Genomic DNA, 11,031 nt, shown 5'->3' on the forward strand with positions numbered 1-11,031 from the left:
AGCAAGTAAGAACTGCGTGCTTCACTGCTGGAGTTTATATTCTGCCCCTGAAACCAAAACCACATCAAAGCTGACATCATTTCATGAGCTCATGAAGGTACGTTCCTGCAGCAACGCGAAAACACAAAACATCACTTTTGGACTTTGCTTTCCAGAGGAACCTGAGAAAATCATCTTAAATCTTCATCCTTGATGGTAGGTAAACATCACGTGGAGACTCTGTGTCGTGCATTTCACTGAATGTTTCAGTTTAAATATGTAACCTCTGCACGGTCTGTTTGACAGGAAGCTGCTTGTAGCTACAACAGATGAGAGTTACTTCGTGCGCTCTTCCTTTCTGAGACGAGAGATTATCTGTGCCAATGCATTAATTTTTTGTCTCGATATAACTTCTAAGATAAGTTATTGGTTTTGTCTTTGTAAAGATGGAAGGTTTTACTGATCTCCTAACAGATGCATTTTCAGGTAAGATATACATATGTGGTTATTTCTGGCATTTATAGATACACATATATTACTTTTTTTTGCATTTTTTTGTTTGTTTGTTTTTAAGATTACTATTCAGATTATGCTGTTTTTACAGAGACATCTGTTACTCCATTCCCGGACGAAGATTTGGACTTTGAGAATTTAACTTTTGAAGAAAAGTCTGATGAAGACGGGACAGAAAACCTAACAACAAACAATAAAGAGGCGGCACTGCTCCAGGAAGCAACAGGTGAAGCGGCAGCTCTGTTTGAAACCAAAGAGACGGTTGAAAATGTTTACGAAGAGCAGTCGGACAATGAAACAGATGAGGAGGATTTTAAAGGTGAGGGGATCGGTGCCGTGGACGGTGGCAAAACAGCAGAGGAGGATTACATGAGCTCAGATGGAGATTCTGCGCACGAAGGCTCCGTCTCTGGAGAAGATGATGAGGGTGTGGAAGAGGACATAGGAGTGGCAGAGACATCAGGGGATTTGTTGATGTCAGTGCGCTGCAGTGATGAGTTCAACGACAGCGATAAGGAGGACGAGATCTTTGCTGAGGGACAACCTCTGGCCCCGGAGGATGCTGAAAACCCTCAAGTTAGAAACGAGGAGCGAGGTGAGGCTGAGTGCGACAGGGACGTGTCCTATTTGGAAAGATTCCCTGACCGAGGCGATGAGACTGTGATAAAAGCTGCAGAGGTAGAAGAGGACGAGGGAGAAAGCGAAGAAGAAGAAGAAGAAGAAGAAGAAGAAGAAGAAGAAGAAGAAGAAGAAGAAGAAGAAGAAGAAGAAGAAGAAGGCACATCATCTGATTCTGAGTGTGAGGGCATGAAAATCGAACAGGAGGAAAATGTTATCGGACAGCCTCTTGAGGAGGAGGAAGAGGTGGAAAACATTTACGGGGATGATCCTGAGGAAGCTAGTTCAGAGTTTCCTTGCATATCCTTGCAAAATCTGCAGGAGCTCACTGGTGAAAGTGATAAAGGGGAATATGCAGAGAAAATGAAAGATTTCTCAGGGGATGAGCACCAAGAGGCAGGTGAGAGCTTTGCAGATTACCCCTCAGACTTTTCTTCCTGTGAATATGCAGAAGATGGGACAAAAAATCAGGAAAGCAGGCCAGATTTTGGGCCCGGTACATCTGAATGCAGTTCATACACGCAGCAGGATGCTTTCATGGAAGGACCTGTGGAAGATATTACACAGCTGGACCACGCCGAGTACAGCGATGAGAAGGAAGATGGGTATCTGTACAGCAGAGATCTAGAGATGGATGCTGAGAATCTGATGAGCATGGACGTAGCAGCTGGAGACAGAGGCAGCACAGCCGCGACCAAGTCTGACGATGAAGAAGACACATCTGAGAGCGACTACAGCTCCAGTGATGACGACGGGGCTCGTAGGTGCCTTCAAGAGCTTGAAAACAACAAGCAGCCGGCCGACAGTCAGATATATGGCACGAGCAGAGCAGATCGAGCAGATATCCTCAACTGGGAATTTGATGTATTAAATACTGATAGCCTTCTGACTGAATACCTGTTAACCACAGGAGACATGACAGAAACAACTCCCACAGGTGTTAACCAGGACCACCCAGAATACATCAGCTACTCTGAGGTACAGAGTGAAGTTCTCAAAATTAAAAGCCCCCCCTACCAGGGATCCCTCGATGACAGCTTCTTCTTCGACAATGTTGAGGCCTCTGGCATCTCTCAGCAGGGAAAGCTGGAAGGGGAGGACTATGAAGAAGAAAGGAACTGGGAGCAAGAAGAGAAGAGAATCAAAGCTTTCAACGATTTTTACGGCGATGAGGAGAATGAAAGAGAAGGTGAGTGCTGAGGACAAGTCTCTAAATGTAATCAGAATAAGTTCTGTAACATTTGAAAGCGTTTTCATAAATTAACCTGTTTTCCCCTGTGCATTTTTCAGGGAGGCAGATAAAAGTTCAGTTTTGTGCAGAGCCATTGTCTCAAGTCATTCGCTATGAAAGTGACAGGTAAGGAGAATTCCTGATGTGTAAACCTTATTTTTCCCGTCCCAACCAAAACGCTGCTTCCTCTTGTTCCCTGCAGTGATGAAGAGTCACTCAGCAGCTCCACAGACGGCGGGAGGGAGGACCTGAGCTCCACAGAGTCATCGGATGTAAGAAAATTTATTTATTTTTTGTCTGTGGAGACATGCACGTATACACATGACTTAATTGTTTCGTTTGTGGTCAGGAACCAAGGGAGCCTGACAACACCCTGCCAATGAAACCTGCTTGTGATCCTCCCAAAGCTCAGCTAGCAGAGAGTGAGCCAGACCTCGGCAACACACAAACCTGCACAGAAAAACACAAGGTGTGAAATCACAGCTCATTACTGAATGTCTGCTCTGTGTGATTTGGTTATTTTCAGTTCACGTGCTTAAACTTTGGTCCCACAGGGTGGCAGCATCATGAAGCTGATACTGAAGATGGGTGTGCTGACCGGAATGGGACTGCTGATGTTCTGGTTGGCTACGGATCAAGGAGAATGGCTCAACCAGGTTTTCTTCTTTTAGGGCTATGGAACGTCCTTGGTCATTAAAACTTGTTTGTGTGCTCGCACATGTTTGTAAAGAATGCAGTGTAAAGTTAAGTATGTGTCGTTGTGCAGATTTTTTGCTTAATAAAGAGCTGTGTTTGTTCAAAATGATGCTAAATTGCATGAATTCCAGATAAGGTATGCTCACAGTGATGTTTTCTGAGCTGAGGTTAAACAGTCCTCCATTTTTTTCGTGAAGACAACCATGCCTGGAATAAATTAAGTTTAGTAGAAAGAACTTCACTCCACAACATCTCAGAGAGAAATCCTGTGGGACCTTTGACTCCGTAACAATGGTTTCTAGTTTACAAATATAAACCAGAAAAGAACGAAGTACAAAGATATGTTAGAGGCAAAAGCTAAAGTTGGGCTCTGAGTATGGTTTCCGGTTCATGTGAGTCCTGTTGGAGATTCTTATCTGTAAAGTGGTGCTGCTCAAGAACTTAAACACGATTTTGCGTTTGATAATTGTTTCATTGTTGTTTTTCACAGTGGAAGAAAGTGTTGTTTTTGTTTGTTTGTTTTTACACAGGTGGAAGTTATAATCCTACATGTTTATAGTTCACAAGATAAAACATTTAGATATATTTAAGGTACCTTAAGGCACATCATATACATTATATTTTCTTTGTATCCTAAAAATTGGGCTGATTCGTATTCATGAATATAGTTTCTAATTGGTGTCTGTCAGTGTTAAGATTTTAGATTTCGTTTAGATTTTCCTCAATAATTCATGTGGACATGACTAGTTTAAATATTTAAATATTATGATGTTATTTATTTATTTATCATTAGATTTTTTATCATTTTCTATTTTTGTGAACTGTTTCGTGTAACAAAAAGTCGACATTTTATATCAGAAACTTCGGTCTCAGTAGTCTTATTAACATTAGCCCAGTAGTGGCGCTGTTTCGGTTCTGGAAAGAAAATCGACTAAAAGGAAGAAAAAAATAAACAAAGAAGAGTTCCTCAAACGGAAACGGAAACATGTAAAAGTTTAGTTAAGGTGCGATTTTTTTAAAACATTTGGCTCAATAAACGAGGGCGGGGTTTGAGGTGTTCCACGTTCCCACGCCAACATTCGACTCCGCACGCTCTACTGAGGCTCTTCCCGCCAAATCGTGCAACAAAACGAGCGCTCAGCCATAATCGTTGGGAGGAGGTCTATCTATTTTCGGTAACTGAAACTAACTACAAGCAAAACATAACCGAAAGGAGAGCCCAGAGAGAGATAAATAACACATTTTTAAGTAAGCCAAAGCGAAAATGTCTTCCCTGAGTGACAAATCTGCGCAGGAAATCAGCGACCTGCTCGATGAATACGGAATAAAGCACGGACCTGTGGTCGGTGAGTGGCACAGATACAACTGTTTCCTATGCGCCCGTTTTTGAATCAGTAGCCGTGTCAGCTAACTTTACAGCTCTTTCCTAGATGAACAGTTTTACCTGTAATAAAGGTTCCCCGTGTCCTGTTTGTTCACAGAATCTACGAGAAACCTGTATGAGAAGAAACTGAAAGAGGCCATGGCTAAAGGCAAAAGAGCCAAACCATCACCTGACAAAACCTACTACAGAGAAGAGGGTGCGATTCACATTTTCATATATGTGTCAAATTTGTCTCGTGTCCTTTAAAAGGCGTGGAAACTCTATACTATCGTAATTACAAAGACTATAAATTAGTAAAGGAATTACACTGTAGTAATTTCTGTGTAATTATTAATATTATTAATATTATTTATTATTTAAAGGCAGGCCAGTAAGATACAATGTCCTAAGGCTCGTTTAAAGCAATTGAACATATAGATATAAACAAATAAAAAGGTAATGATTGACAGTATCTTCATAATTAATTTTAGATAGTAAGAGTGGGGTCTTTTTCAGTACAAAAATTTATTTATCTGTAGGGTTTTAGTGCATTTAATAATTCATTTTACTATTTATATTTAAGTTGTTTTTGTTGTTGTTTTTTGTCTTCCACACAAAGAAACACCTAGCCAAGCCAAGCAGCTGGCTAGGCTTCTTACTGTTCTGTTTCAAATGAGAGGTTGTTGATCACGTCATTCACTACAGTCAGAGTTAAGAATGTGCAGGAAACAGTGTAGTGAACATGATATTTGTGTTTTCTTTCAGAGGAGGAAGTCACCTATGTTTACAGGACACCCGTAAGTATCTTTTCCGCACTCCTTCCAGAGGTCTGTACTGCAAAAGCGAGTTCAAGATATTATGCTTGTCTTCCCATTATCTGGACTTCATTTAGGCTAACATCAGCAGCCAGGAGAACCAGTCACACAAAGCTAGTTATCAGCTTGCTAAGTTAACCCTGAGGTTGGGTAGATAAGATGAAATGCTGCTTCGTAGTACAGGCCTCAGGTGGGGCCTCAATTGTTTTGCATTACTCTGGAGTGAAAAGACGCATTTTGATTCTAGCAGAAATGTGTTAGTTGTACTTACACGTAGCAAAATGCCATACCTGTCTGACCTGGAACAGTACTCATTTCATTTCATCATTTTCTTGTTTCTATTTTGCAGACCAAAAGTGAAGCCTCAGGTGACAGGTCAGTTTTCTCACAAATCCTCCACCATCCTGTGAACTCCCTTTCTCCTGCTTTTATCCCCCCTGTTGTTCAGTCATTTAAATAAACAAAACAATCTTAAGTTAGTAACTGCTGCGTGTCTCTGTCCAGGGGGGCTTACCCGAGGGCCAGACCAGAGTGGAATGAGAGAGATTATCAGCACGAGTGAGTGAAAGTCTTACAAACTGCTGTTTTTGGGAGAAACACAAAAACCCTTCATGAACAATTGTTTTTTTTAACCTTTTTCTCCCTCTACAGGACATCCTACTCGAACTACTCGAAGCCCAAGCCTGAATACAACAGAAGCAGTTATGGTAACGAGTAAGTATTTTTGTATCTATGGTCATACCTCTTTTTTTTTTTTTGCAGACAAACTTCAACCTCAAAATGCTAAGCCACCGGGTAAATGCAAATAGCAACGGAATGCTTTTTCATTCAAAATACATTACCTCTTTAAGAGTTAAGAGTTTAAATGAATTTCAAATCATTGCTTTTTTTTCATCTTCTTTAAAAACAAGGATATGCTTTGGTTTTAGTTTTAAGAATCTGCAGCTCTGAAGTTGTGAAATCAAAATATCCATGTCACATTAAAGAATCATTTAGACTGACAGCTCTCTAGTGCAAAGTCTGTATGATGTCCCATTGCGCTTTTATGAGAATAGCACAGGTAATTGTCCCGTGGGCTCACAGGGAGTGAGTGGTTATCTCATGCTGTGCCTCCTGCATGGTCTAATATGGCAGCTCCCTTGTGAGGATGTGTCATCATTTCAATACGCTTATGCAGTCCCACAACATTTATTTCCATCCAGAGTTGCTTTAATTTTTTGCCAACATCCTGTATTGATGACAGTATTGTTGGAGCACAGCGTAAAGTCTTCTCTGCATAGCTCAAAGACTCTCAGTGGGGTTAATGTCAGGATTCATGATGTCTTGTGCTCCCTGAACTACTCTTTTAGTTTCAGTGTGATGAACTGGAATTGTCATCAGGGGAGGGAAAATCCACTGATGGAAAAATCTGGTCATAACACTTATTCAGATAGTCAGCTGACCTCTTAATTTGGGCACATAACTGTGCTGATCCTAGACCCCAGATCATAACAATGCCCCCACAGGCTTGTACAGCAGGCACTAGGCATGATGGGTGCATTGCTTCCTCTCTTCTCTTCCTGATGAGCAATCCCCCGAGAGCAGGTTAGACCTGGAGTCATCAAACCACTTGACCTTTATCCACGATTACAAATCATGGATAAAATTATGCAAATTATGCTCCCCAGCAAAACTTCCAGGTTTAAATAATGTTCTGAATAATTTTAACCCAACTTTAATAGTTTCAGCAGTCTCTTTAGTTGTTCTCTTTGCTTGCTCCAGGGCTAATAATTTGGCCCATCTGGTCCATCTTGTTTTTTCTCACAAGCACAGGATATGTTTTCTGACATGGGTGTGCTTCAGTCAGGACTAAATAACCTGCTCCCAGCAGAAACACATTAATAACTGCAGTAATTATCTAGTGAAAGGTTCCTGCTATTCACTTAGTTAAATCCAGAGGTTGACTTGTGTTTATAAGGCCACCATAGTGTACAGTATTGAGCGGCATTTAATGCCCAACCCTCCTAGAAACTACCCATACGCATCAAAACTCTTGGATCATATATTATTATTTAGAAAGAAACTTATATTCAGGGCAAACCTTATGTCTATGATTTTGGTTATTTGTTCTTTGAGTGTTCTTGCTATTTTACGCTTTCACCTCCTCCTCGTTCAGAGGCAGATATGGTGTTTAATGATGTGTTGTTAAAAGTGAACCAATTACAGTGTATAAAAGAAAGTGTAATTAGACAGGCTACAATGTAACATTTTGATGCACTGGTAATACAATTCATTTTAATTTGAAACTTTTAAGTTCACACATGTTACTAAAGTTGAATTTTAATCTTTGATGCAGAGTAATAACTTGTAATGTAGTCAGAAAATTATCTAACATTTCCTTTAGCATTAATTTAGAATATGCATAGCATCTTATTCTGTCTTACCATCAGTCCAAAAGCGCACCAGTAATATTTTAGGAGGCTCTAATTATTTTTGCACTGACCTCTTATCAAACTGAAAGTCTGTGGGAGCAATTTTCATGCCAGATAAAAACAAGCGATATCATACTAGTTTGAGATGCAGAATTTTAACTATGTACTGATGCATGATTTCCCCCGATTTCCTTTCCAGACCCGACATGTATGACACTCCGTCCACTTACAGAAGCACCTACGCTAAATCGCCACCCATGAAATCGGGTCAAGATGTTCCAGATGCACCAAAGTCATCACGTCTGATCCCACTGTGGGTTCAGTTTGTGTTCTTCCTGGCTGTGGCAGTCTTCCTCTACTTAGTTTTTTCCACTATGGAGACAAATGAAACCCCCAAAGGGATAAAATGATTTTTTTAAAACCATTATTTCCTTATATTGAATTTTAAGGAATGCACATGATTAAATGCATGCATTTTAGACATTTTATGCAAGATTGTGTTTTTAACAGCAGTACATTCTCTGCTTATGCTTTTAGGCAAAATGTTTATTTGTCACTGAGCTTCAGTACATTATCACTACTCGAATCAACCAGCCCACCACTTTAAAACACACTAAAATCTTCCTCTTTTTTTATCTGGACACAAGCTGTCCCTCCATCTGCAGTTTCAAGTGATCTGTCGAGGTTTTAAGAGATGATCGTCCACAGCTTAGTCCAAATATGGGCGCAGTTGACCATAAAACATCCAAAGATTATCACGCAAGATTTTGAAGCTCATATTTTAAAGCTTCAGCTGATTGTCTCTTTTAGCCTCTGCAGTTCACAGTGAATCTGTCTGCATGACCAAAATTTGGGTGGCAGGGTTTTTTTTTTTTTTTTCTTAAATAAACATCAAACTTGTACAACATGCATACATTTCTCTCAATATTTTTTGACAGGCTATTTCCCTCAAAACAAAAACTCGTGGCACTGCGTCGACCCAACCTGCATATCCACTTAGTTATTCAGTATGTACCTTTTTCCCTCAACATACTGCTAGTAATGCAGGTGTTTTGAATTCATTGTGTATTTTTAAATATTTGTAGTTTACGGGTCCAACAATGTTTCCATTTTTCAGTTATCAAGTATATTTTGGACATTTTCAAACCAGCTGTAATGCAAGTGCCTCTGTGTATTTGGAGATTTAAAAAAAAAAGTTTGGGTGGGGTTAAAAATGTAAAAGGTGCACTAGACGAGCTGTTGCCCCCAGTGTTATGATTTGATTCAGTATAATTAAGCTGGATATCATATTTTTGTACTACATAATCCAACTTTAACATCAGCCGGGTTTGTTGTGATTTGTTTTGTATTCCTGTTTCAAAATTGTAACTATTAAAAACGAAGCTTATATATGTAAACATTTAAAGCTTTAGGTATTTCGTTTTTTATTGAAGTCACTTTATTGGGTACACCTATTCACCTGCTTGGTAAAGCAAATATCTTATCAGCCCATAACATGGTAGGTAGACGTCGACCTGCTGAAGTTCAAACTGACCATCAGAATGGGAGAAGAAAGATTATTTGAGTGACTTCTAACACTGCGTGGTTGTTGGTGCCAGATGGGCTGGTCTGAATATTTTAGAAACTGCTGATCTGGGATTTTCACACACAGCCATCTCTGGGGTTTACAGAGAATTGTGCAAAAAGAAAATATCCAGTGAGCAGCAGTTTTCTTTGTTGACGCCAGAGGTAAAAGAAGTATGGTCAGTCTGCTTTGAGCTAATAGTCGGACAAGAATAACTCAAATTGCCACTCATTACAACCAAGGTATGTAGATAAGCAACTTTGAATGCGTAGCAGATGGACTGCAGCAGCAGCAGACCACACTGGGTGCCACTCCCATCAGCTAAGAACAGCAAGCTGAGACTGGAATTCACAAAGGCTCGCTAAAATTCAACAAAAGAAGACCGGAAAAGCACAAGTCTCAATTTTCTGCTTCAGTATTTGGGTGGTACAGTCAGAATTTGGCTCAAGTAACTTGAGCATATAATAATCTTGTACCATGGCACAAAGCTTAGATCATCTCCAGCTGGTTTCTTGAACATGAGTTTAGTGTACTGATTTGGTTTCCACAATCACCAGCACAATACTCCAACTGGGCATCAGCCAGGCTTTTACACGTCGCTGCTCCTGCTCCTCTTTTCTAGTACTATGGCAAATTATTTTTTTGTACTATAATAAAAAACATAATCCCGAAATCCCAGTTAGGCCACTGAAAAAACCAAAAAGAAACAATGGTGTGGAAGAGTTGCTCAATCAATAGCATAGTGACCTCCATAACACTATGAAGCCACTGTGCCATTGGCTGACTGAAACCTTTAGTGTTCAGACCCCCAGGGGACACATACGCAGAGCACACTGAAAGGGACCAAGGAAAAGAAAAACAGGTGCATGAATGCTAGGGTGCAGCTGAATAGTCAGATTTGCTTAGCAGCGCTCTTGCATGAGGGAAGTGACCCAGACGTATCTGCATCTGTGAGGCAGCTTTTAATAAGAGCTACTCAAATTCTCTGAATACTAAGGAAAGGTGCTTCAGTGCTTCATGTGTTTGGCATAGGATAGATTAGACCAAGCTTCTGAGTTAATCTCATAGGGATGCATCATACGACCATCATGAAAACAGCTAAGAAAAGTGACAACCTGGCACAGATCATGTAAATATTCAAATATGTCCATTTCCATAACCAGTTTCTTTTGAATTTTCAACAACAGGCTGTTTATCACTCCCAAACTAATAGGATTGCTACTGTGATAAAATCTGCTTCTAGGTATGTTTTGGTGGGAATTACCTGACATGAAGAACAGGTTTATTTATATAAGATTGAGCTGTTTAGATCTTTAAGGAACACAACAGTTCGATTTGCATTTGCAGTGTCTGTACTGCCACACTTTTGGATCATCATGGAGCTTTATGTCAGCCGGGATAAGTGAACAGGGAGCTGGAAGGTTTGGAGTGTTGCATCTCCATCCAGCTATGAAATAAGAAAATAAGATGTAGTCTCATTTTGTTAGGCTATAAGTCCTGCATGAAACGACATGGTAAAGAACACATGCGGGTGAATTAAGAAGTGCATTTTGGATATTGTAGTTTCAGCACTGCACAGTACTGCTAGAAGCCCTCCTTCAATCTCCTTCACACCTTTCCTTTACCTCCTGACTTTTTCCAACAAACTCAAGGAAAAGTGTTCCGTGAAATAAGGTAGGAGGTAATTGTGTGGACTATTCAACCACACCCCACCCCACAAATCCACTTTGCACTAAAATTAGCACTCCCACTTACTACAAAAAAAAAAAAAAAATGCACAAATACATTTACACACACTTTCTAAGCTGCATGGTAATCATCGTGGGCTATCATTATCTAAG

General features: G+C 40.2%; 2 protein-coding genes across 3 annotated transcripts; both read left to right on the forward strand.

Moving 5' to 3' along the window:
* Positions 1–56: 56 nt before the first annotated feature.
* On the forward strand, positions 57–3,148 carry si:dkey-183p4.10 (FK506-binding protein 5). 2 transcript variants are annotated; one of them, XM_040047467.1, is made up of 7 exons: positions 57–195; positions 286–465; positions 584–2,299; positions 2,401–2,467; positions 2,544–2,613; positions 2,691–2,810; positions 2,896–3,148. In XM_040047467.1, the coding sequence occupies exons 2-7, from the start codon at positions 426–428 to the stop codon at positions 3,010–3,012; spliced, it is 2,130 nt and encodes a 709-aa protein (XP_039903401.1). In that variant the 5' UTR covers positions 57–195; positions 286–425; the 3' UTR covers positions 3,013–3,148. The 2 variants fall into 2 exon arrangements, with proteins under 2 accessions (XP_039903401.1, XP_039903400.1); XM_040047466.1 differs by having other exon boundaries at positions 426–465.
* A 916-nt stretch (positions 3,149–4,064) lies between these two features.
* Positions 4,065–9,031, forward strand: LOC120743707 (emerin-like). Its single transcript, XM_040047471.1, has 7 exons — positions 4,065–4,383; positions 4,519–4,617; positions 5,166–5,197; positions 5,565–5,590; positions 5,720–5,773; positions 5,867–5,929; positions 7,826–9,031. Exons 1-7 carry the CDS (start codon positions 4,302–4,304, stop codon positions 8,034–8,036), a joined length of 567 nt encoding a protein of 188 aa, XP_039903405.1. The 5' UTR covers positions 4,065–4,301; the 3' UTR covers positions 8,037–9,031.
* Positions 9,032–11,031: the final 2,000 nt, after the last annotated feature.

Source organism: Simochromis diagramma, unplaced genomic scaffold, assembly GCF_900408965.1.
Source record: "Simochromis diagramma unplaced genomic scaffold, fSimDia1.1 OVJJ01000387.1, whole genome shotgun sequence".
NCBI lineage: Eukaryota > Metazoa > Chordata > Actinopteri > Cichliformes > Cichlidae > Simochromis > Simochromis diagramma.

What these genes read in the sequence shown, in the direction of transcription:
- si:dkey-183p4.10 (XM_040047466.1), top strand. An exon ending in ATTCGCTATGAAAGTGACAG is followed by an intron (nt 2,468 to 2,543) that starts GTAAGGAGAATT and finishes TGTTCCCTGCAG; the next exon opens with TGATGAAGAGTCACTCAGCA. An exon ending in CCTGCACAGAAAAACACAAG is followed by an intron (nt 2,811 to 2,895) that starts GTGTGAAATCAC and finishes TTGGTCCCACAG; the next exon opens with GGTGGCAGCATCATGAAGCT.
- LOC120743707 (XM_040047471.1), top strand. Translation starts at nt 4,302, where the DNA reads ATGTCTTCCCTGAGTGACAAATCTGCGCAGGAAATCAGCGACCTGCTC. An exon ending in CCTATGTTTACAGGACACCC is followed by an intron (nt 5,198 to 5,564) that starts GTAAGTATCTTT and finishes TCTATTTTGCAG; the next exon opens with ACCAAAAGTGAAGCCTCAGG. An exon ending in AGAAGCAGTTATGGTAACGA is followed by an intron (nt 5,930 to 7,825) that starts GTAAGTATTTTT and finishes TTTCCTTTCCAG; the next exon opens with ACCCGACATGTATGACACTC.